Here is a 21,724-nt window from a genome sequence, read left to right on the forward strand (position 1 = left end):
AAATCCATGCATTATCGTAAAGTGGAAACTTTCTTTTGTTGCGCCGAGCAGGAATTTATTGTAACGGTAATTGTCGATGCCCTCTGTAGCTAACAGCATTGAGACAACTTCTGTACAAGTTTTTTGTGCAAGGTTATAAAATAACGACAGCTTTTGTAAAACTGTGTACTGTGTGGGGTGATTTCAGACAATGCCAAGAACGTATAAGAGCAAGAGAGGTGCTACAGTATGGTGTAATTATGACCTGGAACTTTTAGATAAAGCTGTTCATGATATTCAGAGTGGTAAATTATCGTACCGAAAATCGTGTGATTTGTATGGTATACCTAAATCAACCCTACAAAATAAAGTGCAGGAAGCACATCCGAAAAAATGGGAGAACAACCAGTGCTAAATAAAGAAGAAGAAGAAATGTTGAAGCACGGTATCTTGAGGGCTGCACATTGGGGATTTCCCTTCACTAAATTGGATATTAGATATTTAGTTAAAGGCTACCTTGATAAATCTGGCCAAAAAGTAAAGAAATTTCATAATAATTTGCCAGGATAAGAATGGATGCATTTATTCCTCAAACAACCATCAGAAGATCTTTCCGTTTGCTTAAGCAAAAATATTAAACAAACTAGTGCAGATGTGAACAAAGAGACTGTTAAGATGTTTTTCTCCAATATCAAGGTAAAGCTGGAAAATCTCCCACCTAGCAACATGATCAACTATGATGAAACTAACATGTCAGATGATCCAGGCAAGCAGCAAATAATTACAAAACGAGGGAGTAAGCATGCTGAAAAAGTGATGGACTCATCAAAATCTAGTGTCTCAATAATGATGGCAGCTAGTGCTGATGGGAAACTGCTTCCTCCATATGTCCTTTACAAGTCAGAGCATTTGTGGGACATGTGGCAAGAAGGTGGACCACAAGGAACCTGTTTCAATAGGAACAAAAGTGGATGGTTTGATCTGCCAGTATTTGAAGACTGGTTATTTACAATCACTTTGCCCTATTTGAAGAGGCAAAACGGGCCAACAGTTATGATTAGAGACAACTTATTCAGGTCACGTGTCTTTACTTGTTATTGAAGAGTGTAAGTGGAACAATATGTCATTCATCCTCCTTCCCCCCAATAGCACGCACCTCCTCCAACCGCTCCATGTAAGCTTCTTCAGGCCAATGAAAGCAGTGTGGCGAGCTGTATTAACTGATTGGAAGAAACACACTCGTGGGACCATTTCCAAGGATGCCTTCCCATCTCTTCTGAAGCAGAAACTGACTAAGATTTCAGCAAACTACAAGGAAAACATAAAGGGTGGATTTCACACCACAGGCCTAATCCCTTTTCATCCAGATAATGTCTTAAAAAAATTGCCTGATAATGAGGAGAGCCAGCAAAGCAATGCAGACGCATAGTCTTCCACTTTTGAAGAAATGCTCAAAGAAATTGGTTATCCTCCAAATAAGCTTGGTAGCTCCCACTGCCACTGCAAACTAGACGCTCAACCTGGAAAATCAATCACTGGCCAAGATTTTCAGGGAAACGAAAACAGTGCTGAAACAAGTGACAGTGCTTCTAGCAGTAGTGAAAGTGAAAACGAAACATCATCCAATGAAGTTTTACTGCTGAAAGAAGAGGCTTTTCTTGTTGCAGAGTATGAATATAAACATGGAAACAAGGAGCAAACAAGGCAGTATGTTGGAGTGGCCACAAATGTTGGTGCTACGGAAGTAAGTGTGAAATTGTTGCGTCCACCCAAGCAGAGTAAAAACATATTTGTGTTTCCTAATGTCCCCGATGAAGATACAATACAAAAATTGCAAATTTCGAGAATACTTCCCACACCAGTTGAGAAGAGAGAAATGTTCATTTTTCAAGAAGATGTGCTTTAGATTCAAAGACACTCATTTATTTAAAGTGTTTGCAACTTAATTTAGAATGATGAGTGAGAAAAATTATTTTGACCTTTTAGTTAAATTACTTTGTTTGTTTCTGTCTGTTTCTAATATTTCAGTTAAGAACTGTAAAAAATTTTTATTAAATTCTTCCAAAATAAAAACTTATCTGTAATATATAAAATTCATTATATCATTCCATATCACTTATTCATAACAAAGGGCTACCTTAAAATGTGTAAAATTTCTCCAAAATAAAATAAAAAGCATGAAGAATTAAAAAAAAAAAAAGGCAGTAACTATCTGAATTCGCCCTCTATATACTGTAACTTCAAACAGAGATTTAAAAAACACATGTGTCTGAAATCACCCCAATCCATGGGGTGACTGCAGATACTTTATTTACCTGCCTGAGATAAATATACCTACACATACACTTTCTGGTTCTGGGATATTTTATTCATTACACATATGCCCTACCACTTCCATAACAATCAATTTAATCTAACAATATATACGAAAGTTACAATCAAAATAACGACAAAACCATTTGAAATCACCCCATTTGACGTTACAAGAAGCAAAGCTAATTTTCTGATAGCACTGTGTGTTGGTGCTGAGTGCACAGAGTGTCCAGATAAAGTGGATGTGACATCATTAGATTCTCCATCATCATAACACACTTCTTTAGTATGTTACAGTTCAAATCATCATCATCATCATCATCATGCAAATGCCTAGCAGGACATGAGGTAATTTCTGATGGATGAGGAACCTCGAGGCAAAGAGCTCTAGGATAAGTCATCCAGTGTCATGATGTAGTAGCGCTGCATTTCTTAAACCCAGTGAAATGTGAAAGTGCCATAGGAAGTTAATTCACTCATGCCCAGGTCAATGTAAATGGTTGATCTGAGCTTAGTTCCAAGGTACAGTTAATGGTTCCATGCACAGTGCTATGTGAGTCATTCATAGAATGGGTTGTAGGGATGTTGAGCCAGATAGTATCTCATTATTGCCCTCCAGTACCATACTGATGTCTGACCCCATATTGACGTCAAAGTATTTATGCATTTCTCGATCAAATATACAGAGCTCTCCACTTGGCGATGGGAGTGGTGTGGAGAATGTTTGTCCCACATGTTGTGGGGATGGGCAGCTTGACATGTCAACGTGGACCGGTGCACGCACTGTGGGCTATGTTTGGAGTTTGGGTAGCTGCAAGGAGGCTGGGAGTTACGTGTAGTGTCACCAAACTGGACATGATACCAACAATTTCATGACCTTTACATGGTGGTGGCGCTCGGTGCATCATTGGCCTCTAGGAAAGCAGTGGAGTGTTGGTCACACAAGTTGGTGTCCTGACAGGATGATGACTACGCCGTTGTGCACTTTCAACACGGGTGAGTGTGGTTAAGTTTGACATATGAGGCATGTGGCATGAGGATGAACTTGCTGATAATGTCAGCATGCTCTGCTAAGTGGCAAATTAATGTGACAAAGTGAGAGTTATCATCCAAATTTCTCAGTGAAATAAATACACATTCTACTGTCACATACCAATATGCTGATTGCTCTGGCCTGAATGGTGGCAACTTGGACTGTGTGCTGAGTCGCTGAGCTGAAGTATGACCAGGTTGTGGTTGCACTGATGCTGTCATGCAAAACAATATAACTGACAAAGTATCACGGAGCACTTGCAGTGTGGTTGCAAATCCAGTAACTGAGTCCAGGTAATGCTGGCCCGTTGTGCTCCACCTTACATGGTGGTCATATTTCCTAATCGCGTTCATGATGTGATAGATGCAGTTGGTACAGAAATCATGTTATTGTTCATATTTAGTCTGACCTGTCCTGCTGACTCACGAGCTGGTGCACCTGATACTGAATCTCCTACAAAGCCCAACAGTAGATTATTTGATGGCAGCCATTGTTGAGGCTTGCTGGAGCTTGTAACATCCATAGTCATATTTAGCTCATATTTGAGCACTGGTTGACAATTTTTCTGCTGATGATATACATCGCTCATGTTAATCCTTGAGGTGCAGCTTTGAGGGGATGATAATGTGATGTAATTGATACATGATGGCTGCTTTGTTACCATATATTATCACAATACGGAATGAAACATCTCTCCCCTTTGCATTACACGAATGTCACAGGTCACCACTGTGGTAGCTTTAGGTACAGAGATCATACCAATAATGGAGACAACATGCTGATATGACAATACTGCTCTATTGCTCATAACCTGACAGACAAGACAATGATGTGGTACAAAGTTCTCCATCAAACTGCTTTCTTAGGAGTCCAGACATTTCATTCAGCTGTTTGTGTCCTCCGGTCAGAGGCATTACTCATGCTGGTGTCTCCACATTTTAATTATGAAACTAAAAATTTTCCCTACATTTTTCTTGTAAATTTCCTTGTTATGTTTATGAATGAAAATACTCTGTAACATTTATAATACTATTTCTGTTTAATTTTCTTTACAGGGATGTTCCAGAGCTTAACTACAGGCTTTATGGGCTCACTGAGGATGAGAATTATAATACCTCTGGAATTTTGTTAATGGACGCAGAGACTGGGTCACTGAGTGATATACTTCATTTTCTACATAAAACTTATTGTGGTCCACTTAGTGCAGAGTTTAATTATCTTGAGGTATATCCCTGAATTGTAATTGGATTTATTGTTGTTAATTTCATAAATGAACTGGAGCTCTGCTGTTGTCAAATGGGGAAATTTTGTTTTATGTTTCTCTATAATAAATTACCAAAGAAGAAATATATGTATCAAAAGACATAAAAATAAGAGACATTCAATCTAAAATTAAAGTCATCACAACCATAAGCTACTGTTGCCACATATCTGAAAGTGAACAGAAAGTACTACTCATCATATAGCGGAGATGCCGAGTCGCAGATAGGCACAACATAAAGATTGTCAGAAAATGAGCTTTTGACCAACAAGGCCTGCATTGGAGATAGAGCATACAACACACACTCATGTACATGCAACTCACAAACACGACCACAGTCTCTGGCCCCTGAGACCACACATGATGGGAGATGCAACTGGGTAGTGGGGGTAAGGAGGGGGCTGGGATGGGGAGAGGGATGGACAACAGGCTAGGAGTGGAGGATGGTAAAGTGCTGCTTGTGGGAGCACACAGGGATGAGGTGGAGAGAGGGTAGGGCAGCTAGGTCTGGTTTAGCAGGTAGCTCTACCTTTGATGGGATAGGTGATGCTTGTCACCGGACTGGAGTAGGTGGGGTGGGAGAATGTATGGGACAGGTTTTGCATCTAGGTCTATTACAGGGATATGAGTCATGAGGCCAGGAGTTGGGGGCAGTCATCCTGTAGGGATGGACTAGGTTATTGTATAGGTTCGGCAGGTGGTGGAACACCACTGTGGGAGGGATGGGAAGGATAGTTGGTAGGACATTCCTCATTTGAGGGCACAATGAGAGGTAGTCAAAACCCTGGCTGACAATGTGGTTCACTTGCTCCAGTCATGGGTGGTACAGAGTCACAAGTCTTTGAGGTCGAGGTCAACATTGAGGAAAGTGGCTTGTTCGGTTGAGTAGGACCCAGTGAAATGAATGGGGGTGAAGGTGTTGAGGTTCTGGAGGAATTTGGACAGGGTGTCTTCACCCTCGATGCAGATCATGAAGATATCATCAATGAATCTGAACCAGGAGAGCAGTTTGGGATTGTGGTTGTTTAGGAAGGATTCCTCTAGATCACCCATGAATAGGTTGGCATAGGATGGTGCCATGTGAGTGCCCATATCTGTACCCAAGATTTGCTTGTAGGTAATGCATTCAGAGGAGAAATAATTGTGGGTGAGGATATAGTTGGTTATGGTGATTATGAAGGAGGTTGTAGGTTTGGAATCCATCAGGCATTGGGACAGATAGTGTTCAATAGTGGTAAGACCATAGGCATTAGGGATGTATGTGTAATGAGAGGTGGCATCAACAGTGATGAGCAGGGCACCATGTGGTAAAGGAACAGGAACTGTGGAGAGTTGGTGGAGGAAATGATTGATATCATCTGTATAGGATGGTGGATAGTGGATAATAGGCTGAATGTGTTGGTCTACAAGAGCAGAGAAACTCTCAGTGTGGGAAAGTAACTGGCCACAATGGGGCACCCTAGGTGGTTGGTTTTATGAACTTTAGGAAGCATATAGAAGATAAGAGTGTGGGGAGTGGTAGAGGTGAGGAGAGGTTCTGGGATGGGCCTATGGATCTGAGGAGAGACTGGAGATCCTGCTGGATTTCTGGAATGGGGTTACTGTGGCAAGGTTTGTAGGTGGATGAATCTGACAGCTGTCAGAGTCCTTCTGCCAGGTAATCATTGCAGTTCAAAGCAACACTGATGGAGCCTTTGTCAGCAGGTATGATGACAAGGTTGGGATCAGTTTCTAGGTGGTGGATTGTGGTTCTTTCCATGAATGTAAGGTTAGTTTGCATGTTGAGCGATTTGGGGATGAGTGGTCCCTCTCACTGAAGCCTTCACAGACCATAATTACCCTCCCAACCTTGTACAAAAACAGATCTCCCATGTCTTATCTCTCCAGTCACCCAACACCTCCCAAAGTCTCACTGTTCCGCCACAGATGAGCATTTCCTTGTGACTTGTTACTACCAGGGACTGGAGCAATTGAATCACATTCTGAGCTAGGGTTTTGACTACCTCTCATCATGCCCTGAAATGAGGAATGTCCTATCCACTATCCTTCCCATCCCTCCCACAGTGGTATTCCACCACCCATCGAATCTGCACAGTAACCTTGTCCATCCCTACACAACTCCTGCTCTCAACCACTTACCTCATGGCTCATATCCTTGTAATAGACCTAGATGCAAGACCTGTCCCTTACATCCTCCCACCGCCATCTGCTCCAGTCCTATCACAAGCATCACCTATTCCATCAGTGGTAGGGCTACCTGTAAAACTAGTCATGTGATCTATAAGCTAAGCTGCAACCACTGTGCTGTGTTCTACAAGAGTATGAAAACTAACAAGCTGTCTGTCAGCATGAATTTCCACCTACAAACTATGGCCAAGAAACAGCTGAATCACCCCATTGGTGAGTATGCTGCACAACACAACCTTCTTCATTTCAATGACTGCTTCACAACATGAGCCATCTGGATCCTTCCCACCAACACCAGCTTTTCTGAATTGTGCAAGTGGGAACTATCCCTGCAATATATCCTACATTCCCGTAACCTTCCTGGCCTCAACCTTTGTTAGTCTCTGTACTTACCCTCTATTCCCTTCCCTGTTCCCGTTCCAGCACTACACAGTCCTCTATTCCACCAATGCATTCACAGTCTTTTTACATCTCTCCTTTTCCACTAACCACTCCCCCCCCCCCCCCCCCCCCTTCTTTGCCCTCCATCTAAATACCTGATGACTGCACCTAGCTGCCTTACCCTCTCTCCACCTCATCCCTGTATGCTCCCACAAGCAGCACTTTACCGTTACCCACCACTAGCCTGCTATCCCATTCTCTCCTTACCCCAGCCTCCTCCTTACTCCCACCACCCGGTTGCATCTCCCATCATGCGCAGCTGCTTGCAGTGTGGCCTCAACAGCCCGAGACTGTGGTCATGTGTGTGTGTGTGTGTGTGTGTGTGTGTGTGTGTGCGCGCGCATGCCTTGTTTGCTGAAGCTCATTTCTCATTTTCTGACAGTCTTTTTGTTGTGACTATCTGTGGCTCAGCATCTCTGCTATGTGGTGAATAGCAACTATCCTTTTTGTAATATTGTAATATTCCATCCTGGACTTTCCACTGTTGAATATAAATTGCTTTTACGCTAATTGTAATGCAACATGTGTTAGCTGTAGATTAAGATATGCACATAAGTAAGAAGAAAGCATCACAGTGGGATGTGCTGGAGGACTAAATGCTGCAGCTGACAAAGGGGAATCTGGAAGATATACATTGATGAGCTAAAACATTATGACCACTTGCTTAATAGCATGTTTGTCCATTTCTGGAATGAAATACTTCACTAATTCTGCATCTCAGGGATCCCACAGTTTGTGGATAGGTCTGGTAATTTACTAAAATATTGGGCCACTGATTTGTGTACACGATGATGACATCTGATAGCGACCCAGATGGGTTGCATAGGATATACATCAGGTGAATTTGGTCAGAGAGACATCAACATGAGTTCACTATAACGCTCCTCAAACCACACTGGCACAGTTCTGGATCTGAGATATGGACAGTTATACTACTGAAAGAAGACACTGCTGTCAGGGAAGACGTCAAGCATGAAGGGCTGCAGGGGGTTCACGGCTGTCAATGTGCCTGCAATTACTACCACAGGTCCCATGCAAGTGCAGGAGAATGTCTCCCAGTGTAATGGTGCTCCAACCAGCCTGTGTCCATGGCACACTGCACATTAAAAGCCACTGTTCACCAAAATGACAGTGTTTGTGCAGACGACCAGTGACCTAGTGTTGCAAAAATGTGATTCACCTGAAGAGCTGACATGTTTCTATTGACTGATGGTCGAATCCCAGTGATCCTGTGCCCACTGCGGCCATAACTGATGATGCCATTGGAACAACATATGAACATGTAGGGGTGGTCTGGTGTGCAGCTCCATGTTCAACAATGTATGATGAATGGTGTGCTCTGAAACAATTGTGCATGCACCAACATTGTGCTCTTTCAGCAGAGATCCCACAGATCACCATCTATCTTAATTTATTGAGTAGACAGTCCTCTGAACCCCATCTTCTGTGAAGAGTTGTGGATGTCCAACCATTTAGTGCGTAGTGGTAGTTTCACTGTCCTTCTACCTCTTTCCATAGATGCTCACAACAGTAGCACAAGTACATTCGACCAGATTTACCATTTTCCAGATACTTGTTCACAGGCTCTGAATAGTAATAATCTGTCCTGTGTCAAAGTTTCTTATCTTAATGGATTTCCCCATTTGCAGCCCACATTCTCACTAGGGTGAACATACTTTTGCTAACACACCACATAGCTGCAACACCACCAGGCGGCATCCAGTGTTGCAGTGGGCAGTGGTCATAATGTTCTTGGCTGATCAGTGCATAAATATATTTTGATACCTGAAAAGCAGAATAGATAAACATGATAGGTACATACAAGGCAGGGAAGCAAAGACAAGACCAAAAGGGTGAATATAAGAAGAAGTACCAGCTAATCTCCAAGGATATGAAAATCATGCCTAGTTTTAAATGTCTTAAAAAAGTGTAAATTCTGCAAAGAAACTCATTAAACAAACTACAGTTGATCCCAAGCATGCAGATATAATTGTAATCAGTTCCTTTTGAACTTAAACATATCAGGTTGCAATTCATCTCTCGTATTAAAGGATTTTTGATAATATAACTACAACTTTGCTCATGTGACACATATATGTCACATGGCACTGAAATTTTATTATTAGATGTTGGTATTAACAAGAGATGGTATATTACTTCAATTACATATTACATCAATGAAAATAGCTTTAATTACATTTTCCTGGTTATACTGGAAAAATCGTAGCCACATTTAGTGACTGGAAAATATTGAAGTAACAGCATTAAAAATAGCAAGCTGTCAGTTTGTATCTTACCATTCTTCTGCTGCTACATATTAGGAACTTGGAACACTAGCAAGGTTGCATTTATTAAAGGTTGCATGTATTTTACCCTCCAGAGTTTTGGGACTGTTTGTCATAGACTGTGGTCATAATAACAACCACCTCACACTATGTTTACCCTCATATGAAGTTTGTTCCAATAATCGGTCACAGTTCAAAACCAACTGTAACATTCATAATGTAATATTAGAAGGAGAAATGATTTACACTAACCACCTACCCTTTTACATAAATAATTTAATAGATAATGAAATTAATGGCAAACAAAAATTGAATTCATATCTGCTTGATAAATCCTTGTACTCCACAGAAGGACATCTTTTTACTTGCATTTTTTTTCAGTATTGCTTTACAATGCGTCAATATAGTCTCCCTGCTTCTCTCTGACTGAGTCTCAACATCTCAGAAGCTCTATTGTTCCATTCAGGACATCACTTCTGTTCATCTGTCGAATGGTTGGTGTAGCCATGGTAGAAAGCTCCTGCAGAGAAGGATGACGATGTCCACACATAGGTTTTTTTTTTTAACTTTGGGAGCAAGTCAAAGTCTGGTGAACTTATGCCTGGACTGTAGGTAGGATGTGGCAACACTTCCCATCCATATTTGTCCAGGTTTTGGTCTACAACTTTGCCAAGCAATTGAGGTCAGGTTTTGTGCATATTTCTGCACAGGTTTTGCATGAGGTTGTAATACACTGCTCTGACACTAGTTCCACTTGGGAATCTGTCTGTCGTGATGATTCCTTGATGATCATAAGCAAGAATCATAATTTGCTTGAGCTTTGAATGAGCATATCTAAATTTTTTTGGACATGGAGAATCTGAAGTTCCCCACTCACTGGACTGTGATTTCAACTCTGGTTCAAAGCCTTTAATCCATGTTTCATCAATAGTGACAGTCTGATATAAGAATCTTTGACCTTCACAGTCGAATTGTTGTTTGAGCATGGTTACAATGTCCAGTCACTTCTGCTTCCTTCAGCAGTCGAACATTGTGGAACCCATCTTGCAGAAATTTTTCTCTTCTTCAAATCATTTGTCAGAATATGGAATATTGATGATGGGAGAATTCTCATGTCTTTAGAGATTTCCTCACATGTTACACTGTGATCTTCTCCAAGAACATCTGCCACAAGCTTCACACGTTGTTAAACTGCTGACTTTTTAGCCTTTCAAGTCCTGGATTATCGTCTATGCTCATATGGCCACCACAAAAATGATTAACCCAATATGAATCTGTGCTACAGTCCACTGTAAACTCACCACAAACTTCGCTTAAAGCACGTGGATTTCTATTGAGCTTTTGTTGTGTAAAATTTCAATTGTGATATACGACCTCTGGTCACACTACCCCAGATCTCTGCAGTGTCCATTTCTACCTGTCACCAATTTTATGTTAGAGTACACAGCAAAAAGCAAAGACATATGCATCTTTCTCAAGCTCCCAATCACATCTGACATAATTTTCATTGTTGTTCACCAGACAGTCCACAGTAACACCAACATGGGCATGAGTTATGAAATGTCCCTTGTACCTTCCATGTAATGTAATTGCAAATTTTTCTCATTCCACAGCATAACAAGAGGTCACAATTATGAACTCGCAGATAACTCAATGAAACTTAGAGAGACAGATTATATGTGTCTGTTGCAGTTTTAGACTGAATTGTTAGACAACAGATGCCATTTATTGCACTTCATGGTTTGTTTGTTTGTTCTAATTTTATATTTCTGTTTTCAGCTTCATAAAATGGAGTAGTATCTGAGTGTGTCACACTTCATGTGTTCAGTGCTGTAACACATGATTGTATTCCTGTATTTAAATTGATGTCTATATTAATGTTGTAGGAGGAAGAGGAGCGAGAATGGTGGGCACAGCGAATGGAGAGGCTATCATCTGAAGAATTAGATAGTGGTCTCAAGAAAAACTTAGCCAAAGAACTATTAAAGTCACAAGCATTTGATAATTTTCTGGCTACTAAATTTGTTACTGTAAAGAGGTATGGAGGAGAAGGAGCTGAAAGTATGATGGGATTTTTTATAGAACTATTGCAGTATTGTGCCTCAGGTATATTGATAGACTACAGATATTTTTATATATTTGTTTACTTATAATACAGATTATGATATTAGAAAAGACAATCAGTCACAATATAAATAATGTGTTGAGCAGTAGATAAGGCCACAAATAACACTTTAAGTGCACCCTTCTGACAACACCATGAATTCCTCTTCTGTGGTGATCTCTTCATCTCAGAGTAGCACTTGCACCCAGAATTATCTGCTATTTGGTTGTATGTATTCCAGTCTCTGTCTTCCATTTGAAACATATTCACCTTTCTTGTCTGAGCCTTGTGAGTGCACTCACAGGTTGTGAGGTTTGCACAACAAGCTCCTTAACAGCAAGAACAGCTAAAGGGTTCAAAACACAATATTGTACTTAACTTTCATCATGTTGGTCTCCTCCAAGTCAAGAATACATTGTGTATTCTCCAAGCTCTCAAATAAAAACACTGGTCATAAAATTTGTTGCAGATCTCCATTTGTTCACAGGTAAACTAATCTCTGCCCAGTATAATATACTGCAAAATCTCTAGTAGTATTGCTCAATAATTATATGTACAGAGCATTTGACAGTTGCATCCTTTCATTAATACATTCAGTCTGTGAGTGACTTTTACCTCAGAAATACCCGAAGTTGGAAATTATACTTCCAGTACCAGTTTATCTATTACAATGTGACCTCTCTATACAGATGCTTGTCAGAAAACAATATTAGCCCTAAAAGTGATCCAGATGTAAATGATTCTCTTGGATAAATATATATTGTTCTAGTGCTGATTAATTTAAAAATAAATTCTCACAATCCTTGCTGTTAATAGTACAGCTAATCATATTAGAGAATGGTTTTGACACTCACTTGGCAAATGGAAACTTTAAAGGTAGTTTTCATGAAAATATGACATCTTCAAGTTCTATTCATTAATTTAACAGTATAAAAACATGATTAAAATTTTTGTGTTAACAATGATACAAGTCAGTTGCTTTTTGAATTTTTTAATTTAGATGCAATTTAAATATCACACATTTCAGTAAAACCTCAGTACACCAAGTTTAACATTATGTGGGAGGTTTTCCAAGATTCTCCACCAACTAAGCTTTCTGGTGAGATATAAATTTTTTAAAACTTAATTATGTTTTGTAATATGTAAGTTATGAACTATGTGTTCTATCACTTTAAATGTTGCTTCTGTTTGGAAGGCTTTTTATGAGTTGTGTTCACTAGCAGACTAGTCCAAGAACTGCGGTGATTTTAATTGATTTGCAATTTATTACGTTTAGTGTATTGTGTATTTTCAAACATGGTAGTAATTGTAGTGTGTAAGCAGACAAACCTAATTATGAGAAAATAAGCCAACTGTTATGATGCTAAGTAAATGTGGCTCTTCATTGCAGTTGACAAAAATATTGTGTCTACTGAGGTCGAAGTAGAGTGTGATTGTGAAATTATCTGGACACGTTTAACAGGGCTAGGGGAAATAAAGGTAATTGTGGGATGTGATTATCGGCCACCAGGTTCCACCGTGACAGTTCTAGAATCATTCAAAGGGAGTCTACATTCTGTATCGCAGAAGTACCCGGATCATGCTATATTAGTTGGAGGCGACTTCAACCTACCTAGTATAGACTGGGATGTCTATGGATTCATTACAGGTGGTACAGACAAGCTGTTGTGTGAATTACTTTTGAACACATTATCTGAAAACTGTCTTGAGCAGCTAAATCGACAGCCAACGCGTAATGGAAATATTTTAGATCTGGTAGCCATGAACAGACCAGACCTCATCAACGGTGTCAGTGTTGAGGCAGGGATTAGTGATCATGATGTTGTCATTACGACTATGGTTTTAAGTTAAACCATGCTGTTTAGCGCCCAAAAACCTCAAACCACACACACACACACACACAAGTTAAAAAGTTGGACAAGAAGGCTAGGAGAGTATTCTTACTAGAAAGAGCAGATAAGCAGTTGTTAGCAACCCACTTAGTAAATGAATCGACTTCATTTACTTCCAGTACAATGGACGTGGAAGAATTATGGGCAAATTTTAAACACATTGTAAATCACGCATTGTTCAAGTATGTGCTGAAAAAGTGGGTTATGGATGGAAAAGACCCACCGTGGTTTAACAACGCTATTCGGAGAATGCTCAGGAAGCAAAGGCAGTTGCACTCGCGGTACAAGAAAGATCGGGAGAATGAGGACAGGCAAAAGTTAGTAGAGATTCGTGCTGTTGTAAAAAGAGCGATGCGCAAAGCATTCAGCCACTACCACTGTCATACCTTAGCAAAAGATCTTGCTGAAAACCCAAGGAAATTCTGGTCTTACGTAAAATCGGTAAGCGGGTCGAAGGCTTCCATCTAGTCACTCACGATCAGTCTGGCCTGGCAACAGAAGACAGCAAAACAAAAGCTGAAATTTTAAATTTACCATTTGAGAAATCTTTCACACAGGGGGATAGTACAAACATACTGCCGTTTGAGTCTCGTACAGATTCCCGTATGGAGGACTTAGTGATAGATATCCCTGGGGTTGTGAAGCAGCTGAATGGGTTGAAAATAAATAAATCACCAGGTCCTGATGGGATTGCAATTCGGTTTTACAGAGAGTACTCTACTGCATTGGCTCCTTACTTATCTTGCATTTATCGCGAATCTCTGGCCCAGCGTAAAGTCCCGAGCGACTGGAAAAAAGCGCAGGTGATGCCTGTATATAAGAAGGGTAGAAGGACGGATCCTCAAAATTACAGACCAATATCCTTAACATCGGTTTGTTGCAGGATTCTTGAACATATTCTCAGTTTGAATATAATGAATTTCCTTGAGACAGAGAAGTTGCTGTCCATGCATCAGCACGGCTTTAGAAAGCATCGCTCTTGCGAAACGCAACTTGCCCTTTTTTTCACATGATATCTTGCGAACTATGGATGAAGGGTATCAGACGGATGCCATATTCCTTGACTTTCGGAAAGCGTTTGACTCGGTGCCCCACTGTAGACTCCTAACTAAGGTAAGAGCATATGGGATTGGTTCCCAAGTATGTGAGTGGCTCGAAGACTTCTTAAGTAATAGAACCCAGTATGTTGTCCTCAATGGTGAGTGTTCATCGGAGGTGAGGGTTTCATCTGGAGTGCCCCAGGGAAGTGTGGTAGGTCCGCTGTTGTTTTCTATCTACATAAATGATCTTTTGGATAGGGTGGATAGCAATGTGTGGCTGTTTGCTGATGATGCTGTGGTGTACGGGAAGGTGTCATCGTTGAGTGACTGTAGGAGCATACAAGATGACTTGGACAGGATTTGTGATTGGTGTGAAGAATGGCAACTAACTCTAAATATAGATAAATGTAAATTAATGCAGGTGAATAGGAAAAAGAATCCTTTAATGTTTGAATACTCCGTTAGTAGTGTCGCGCTTGATACAGTCATGTCAATTAAATATTTGGGCGTAACATTGCAGAGCGATATGAAATGGGACAAGCATGTAATGGCAGTTGTGGGGAAGGCGGATAGTCGTCTTCGATTCATTGGTAGAATTCTGGGAAGATGTGGTTCATCTGTAAAGGAGACCACTTATAAAACACTAATACGACCTATTCTTGAGTACTGCTTGCGCGTTTGGGTTCCCTATCAGGTCGGATTGAGGGAGGACATAGAAGCAATTCAGAGGCGGGCTGCTAGATTTGTTACTGGTAGGTTTGATCATCATGCGAGTGTTACGGAAATGCTTCAGGAACTTGGGTGGGAGTCTCTAGAGGAAAGGAGGTGTTCTTTTCGTGAATCGCTACTGAGGAAATTTAGAGAACCAGCATTTGAGGCTGACTGCAGTACAATTTTACTGCCGCCAACTTGCATTTCGCGGAAAGACCACAAAGATAAGATAAGAGAGATTAGGGCTCGTACAGAGGCATATAGGCAGTCATTTTTCCCTCGTTCTATTTGGGAGTGGAACAGGGAGTAGATCATAGGTGGTATACAGACAGTTGCTATTCCTATTATGAGTGTTATTTGCTAAATTAGAGCATAAAAATGTCTTCATATTTTTGCAGCGCAGTGATTGTTCCAAAAAATTTTGGCCATGCAGCCACATAAATTTTACTTCTTCTTCTAATATTTTGGCTGTATACTGTCTGGCCATCTTCAGAGTGAGCCGAGGTGATTTACTCTGCAGTGGTGCGATATGTGGGTTTAAAATGACAGAGCAGATGCTGCAGTGTCAGTCATCTCAGCTCGTTTTGAAGATGGCTGGATGATATACAGACAAAATATGAGAACAAGAAGTGAAATTTATGTGGATGTATGTCCAAAATTTTATGGAACATAAAAATGTCAACTGAAAGGATTGATTCCCAGCAACCTATATTTGATGTTCACCAACAGACTGTGTTACAATGTGAACTGACTGATACCAGGCATAAAGTATTACACCCTGCAGTAGTTATCTCTTCGACACCATGAGGTACTGTAGGAGTTACTCTTGGAAATTTTAACACATGTCCTATTATTCTGTCCCTTTTCCTTGTCAATATTTTCCACATATTCTTTTCCTCACTGATTCTGCAGAGAACCCCCTCATTTCTTATCTCATCAATCCACCTAATTTTTAACATACTTCTATAACACCACATCTCAGATGCTTTAGTTATTATCTTTTCTAGATTTCCTACTGCCAGTGATCAACTTCCACACAGTGCTGCCCTCCAGACACACATTCTAATAAATTTCTCCCTCAAATTAAGGCCAATATTTGATATTAGTAGACTTCTTGTGGCCAGGAATTCCCTCTTTGCCTGTTCTATTCTGTTTTTATGTCCTCCTAGCTTTACCCATCATGTGCTATTTTACTTCCAGGTAGCAGAATTCCTTCATTTTTGAATGAGAAGCCTGCTGGTTAGCATATCTCTGTATACATAATTTAGTTGGCATCACACCAACATTTTTGTGAGGTTGCACTGAAATATTAATCATTTACTTATCCAAGCATGTAGCACATTTCATGCCAAGTTCATGATGTTGCAGTTTTAATGACTGGCAGTGTATATGAATGTGAACAGATGTTAGTTGTTTATTTAAAAAAAATAGTCCAATTTAGAATGAGTCTTTTAATCTGTGTCTCCCATTATGAAATTTTCTGGCAAAGGAAAACTGTGTTGGAGCAATGCTCTTGCTGTCTGACCTATTAAGACTGGACTCACGTGCCACCTCGACAGCTTCAACTTTGTCTGTACCTCACTGGGTTACCTTGCTAGAATATCTCTCTGAGAAGAAGTGATGTAACAGGAAATGTCTTATCCACAGTCTAGGTATTATTTTTTGTATGCAACTTTCAGCCTTCAATACTGTATGTTGTTTTCTAGCATCACAATCTCTACTTAGATGGCATATAGAAGGTAGGATAGAGTTACTGACAGAATTCTAGATGTTAGTGAGTTAAAAGTCATGCCTATGTAACTCAGTTCTCATGAGCAGTGCACATAAAAGACAAGGGAGTGGGCTTGGCTCGATTCTTTACCAGGTGCACAGTTTTTTTATTTTTTAAAATTTTTTTTATGTCTTTGCAGCACCTGATATAGGTTTATGAACAGAATTCTCAACTATTTCCTGACAAAGATAAATTGTAACAGACAAGCTATAAACCCACAAAATAAAATAATGAAAAAGCATTACATTAACTCCTCTGTGTGTATGTTTGTAAACTAAAATTGCACAACAATTTTATTTGAATTAGTTCTCATTGATTAAATCAACAGACCATTAATGCAATTGCACGAAAAACTATGTTTAGCTTAGGTTTCTTTCATTGGCTCTGTGAGCTATATACTATGTCCCTTGGTATTTATTTTTTATTGTTATCTTGTTAGTGCTTATAGGTTGTTATAGTCACTTCACATGTATATTAGTAATTTATATTTTTGTTTCAGTTTGTGATGGGTATGTAGTCACACTTCCTTTGGGAATCCACTCAGTAGATAATACAAGGAATGTGTCTCTGAATCTCAGCTGCTCAAAACAGGCATGAACCCGCAGATCTCAGGCTACTTTAGCCTTTGTATGAGTGCAAAAAAAAAAAAAAAAAGTGCTTCCCCATGCAACCCACCTCTCCCTGAGCACTCAAGGATCCCTCACAGTGACAAAAGATGTCTTTACTTCCATTTGCAGTGATTTTCAATTGCTAAATAGGTTGTTGTTGTTGTTGTGGTCTTCATTCGTGAGGTCGCACGGGATTAGCCAAGCAGTCTAAGGTGCTGCAGTCATGGACTGTGCGGCTGGTCCCAGTGGACGTTCCAGTCCTCCCTCGGGCATGTGTATGTGTGTTTATCCTTAGGATAATTTAGGTTAAGTAGTGTGTAAGCTTAGGGGCTGATGACCTTAGCAGTTAAGTCCCATAAGACTTCACACACATTTGAACATTTTTTTCAGTCCTGAGACTGGTTTGATGCAGCTCTCCATGCTACTCTATCCTGTGCAAACTTCTTTATCTCCCAGTACTTACTGCAACCTACATACTTCTGAATCTGCTTAGTGTATTCATCTCTTGGTCTCCCTCTACGATTTTTACCCTCCACGTTGCTCTCCAATGCTAAATTTGCAATCCCTTGATGCCTCAGAACATGTCCTACCAACCGGTCCCTTCTTCTTGTCAAGTTGTGGCACAAACTTCTCTTCTCCCCAATTCTATTCAATACCTCGTCATTAGTTATGTGATCTACCCATCTAATCTTCATCATTCCACCATATTTCAAAAGCTTCTATTCTCTTCTTGTCCAAAATATTTATCATCCATGTTTCACTTCCATACATGGCCACACTCCATACAAATACTTTCAGGAACGTCTTCCTGACACTTAAATCTATACTCGATGTTAACAAATTTCTCTTCTTCAGAAACGATTTCCTTGCCATTGCCAGTCTCATTTTATATCTTCTCTACTTTGACCATAATCAGTTATTTTGCTCCCCAAATAGCAACTCCTTTACTACTTCAAGTGTCTCATTTCCTAATCTAATTCCCTCAGCATCACCCAACATACTTAAATAGGTATGGGAATCATATATATGTCCTAATCTCCTTCTCCCCACTCTCTCTGTCCGTGTCCTCCTCCCCCTCCCGTTATCCATCTCCTCCTCCTTCCCAATCTCATTGTCCATCTCCTCTTCCCCAGTCTCTCTTCCTGTCCTCCTAACCCCTCTCTACCTATCTCCTACTTCCTCATCCACCTGCTTAGCTGTGTGGTAATGTGCTTGCCTCCCATGCAAGCAGGCCTGGGTTTGATTCCTGGCCGGGTTGGAGATTTTATCTGGACAGGGTGTTGTGTTGTCCTCATCATCATTTTATTCTCATCATAGGCACGCAAGTCATCCAGTATGGCGTCGAATGAAATAAGATTTGCACTTTGTGGCCGAACTTCCCCGAATGGGGCCTCCCGGCTTTTGATGCCATACCCTCATTTCAGTTTTTCCTACTTCCCCATCTCTTTTCTCCCTCTCCCCCTCTCTGTCCATCTCTCCTTCCCCCCCCCCCCCCCCTCCCCCTCCCTCTCTCTGATCGTGAGCATTGATTATTGTTATTGCATATGAAATCTTGATTGGAAAATCAAGTCACTTACAATGAATGGATAAATCTGTTAGGATCATTAATATAAGGGATACAGGAGAGACCACTTCATCTGCTAGTTGTGTGAAGATTGTAGCTTCAGGTGACAGTATTTCTGATAATTTTAATCTGTGAATGGGTAGGACTGCAAAGTTTCAGATAATTCAGATTCCATAGTAGTATTCTAATGGTAAGCCGATGACCCATAAATACTACATTCCTCTTTCCTCTTAAAACTGACTGTAATGAAGGAAACAACAGCACACTGTTGTGTATACAATATATGTTTAAAATATATATAAGGAGAAGGAACATATGTAGAAGAAACAATTTGTTTAATGGTTTAAATGCCCTGATATATAGGTTAACACTGACTGTGAGAAAGAAAATGAAACTGCACATTTTCACAGCACAGCATTTTCTTTCTCACGGTTAATTTTAACAGAATATCTGTACAATGTTGTTTTTTTTTTTAAAAAAAAAAAATAGCCTAAGTCCACCTACTGTAAATGTTGGTAGAGTATCGTATAGCAACTTGAAGTGATATGATCCAGAACAATTCGAGATTTTTTCTTACAACATCTCCTCATTACATATTAATTTAATTTATTTACCGTTATATTGAAAAATATGTGTCCTATGTCCATCTGAAACTTTATTTGAGTATCATGTAAACATTTGACAAACTAGGTCAAGAACTTTCCCAAATTTTTGCTAACCAACATTTCTTCTTTAAGTATTGCACATATATTTGTGTACCATACATATTAAAAAAATGTAACCTATGTTCCTCCAAACATTTGTTGGAGTATCATGTATAAATCTGAAGCAAATAAGTCAAGAGCTTTTTGAGCTTTTTGCTGACAACATTTTCTTGTATGTATTATACATACATTACATACTACTATATTAAAGAAAAATGTCCATACAAAAATATATTAAGAGCATCTTCTAAAAATTTTAATTAAACAGTCAACGACTTTTTGCATTTTTGCTAACAATGTTTCCTCTCTCTCTCTCTCTCTCTCTCTCTCTCTCTCTCTCTCTCTCTCTCTCTCTCTCTCTCTCTCTCTCTCTCTCTTTCTCTCCATATACACATATGTATTACTGACAAATAGGTAGCCTCTGTCCACCAGAGCATTTATTGGAGTGTTGTGTGAAAATCAGAAGTAAATCAGTCAATAACTTTTTTAGATTTTTGCTAAGAATCTTTATGTATTTAAGTCTGTGTCCATCAGAACATTTAATAGAGTATCATTTTTATAGCCTATGTCTGTCTGAATGTTTGTTTATCAGAGGACTGTTTGAAAATGTGAAGTAAATTAGTCAAGAACTGTTTGAGGTTTTCAGTAATAACATTAAACAGTGACTTATTTTTATATAGTTGATGGATATGGGTCTTTATGTATCGTATATATTTTTAAGATATGTGTAGTCTATGACAGTCCAAATGTTATTAGAGTATGATTCAAAAATTTGAAGTAAATCAGTCAACATCGTTTCAAGTTTTTATGTAATGTATAGATATACCATATATATTAAAAATATGTAGCCCATGTCTATCTGACCATTTATTAGAGTAACATATAAAAATTTGAAATAAATCAGTCAACACCATTTCAAGTTTTATGTAGTATATAGCTATACACCATATACATTAAGAATATGTAGCCTATCTCCATCTGATCATTTATTAGAGTATTGTGTAAAAATTTGAAGTAAATTGTTCATGAGCTTTTTGAGAGTTTTTGTAACATTGTTGCACCACAACTTGTATTTAAATAGGAGTATAGACGTAGTGGTCACACTTTACCACAAAACACAGATTTTACAAGTGATATTGCACATAACAAAATAGTTCTCACACATGCATTATTATACTCTAAATTTAATTGATCAAGCTAGAATTAAATAAATTCTTGTACAGAATAGAAACAGTGCTTTATTAGGAGTGCCTGTAGTTTGGTTTTAAGTACGGTTTTTATTTCTTCTGGCATATTGTTGTATAATGACAGAGTGAAATTCACTGTTCTGTTAGGATGATATTCTGGAAATGTTTGGTGGTTATTTGATTGTACTCTGGTACAGTAATTGTGTATTTTCTTTTTTTGTATTACCTTAGCAGTTTCATATGTGGTTCCTATTGAATAAGATGATTTAAAGATTAAATAAATGTGAAACAATGATAACTTGAAGATCAGTAAACATAGGTTTACAAAACTCCATTTTTAATCAGAAATTGTGCTTAGTGCTCTTTTTTGAAAGCTAACTACATTTATGTGCTAGCTAGCGTTTTTACCAGAAGTTGTAGGGAGCTGAGGCATTTGGACCAACAACTGTTGGATCTAAATTAAATGTATAACCATAAATTTTCTCTCTTATTCCAAACAAAACTGTAATATTATTTATTAGGCATTCACTGGTCTATCGAAATGGTGTATTGCATCAAAGGAAGAGTCAGTTGAGGAACCTAATAAATTAAGAAACATAATTGCCAAAACTTACCTTCAAGAAGCGAAATGTATCATACTGCTA

The 21,724-nt window shown here is 39.3% G+C and overlaps 1 protein-coding gene across 1 annotated transcript in view; it reads left to right on the plus strand.

Moving 5' to 3' along the window:
- LOC124612717 (probable 2-oxoglutarate dehydrogenase E1 component DHKTD1 homolog, mitochondrial) overlaps positions 1–21,724 on the plus strand; it is a 348,152-nt gene that overhangs the window by 56,282 nt on the left and 270,146 nt on the right. The window contains exons 3-4 of the mRNA XM_047141074.1: positions 4,381–4,549; positions 11,386–11,605. Of these exons, the coding sequence (XP_046997030.1) occupies positions 4,381–4,549; positions 11,386–11,605 (389 nt within the window). The remainder of the gene's footprint in view (positions 1–4,380; positions 4,550–11,385; positions 11,606–21,724) is intronic.

Source organism: Schistocerca americana, chromosome 4, assembly GCF_021461395.2.
Source record: "Schistocerca americana isolate TAMUIC-IGC-003095 chromosome 4, iqSchAmer2.1, whole genome shotgun sequence".
Classification (NCBI taxonomy): domain Eukaryota; kingdom Metazoa; phylum Arthropoda; class Insecta; order Orthoptera; family Acrididae; genus Schistocerca; species Schistocerca americana.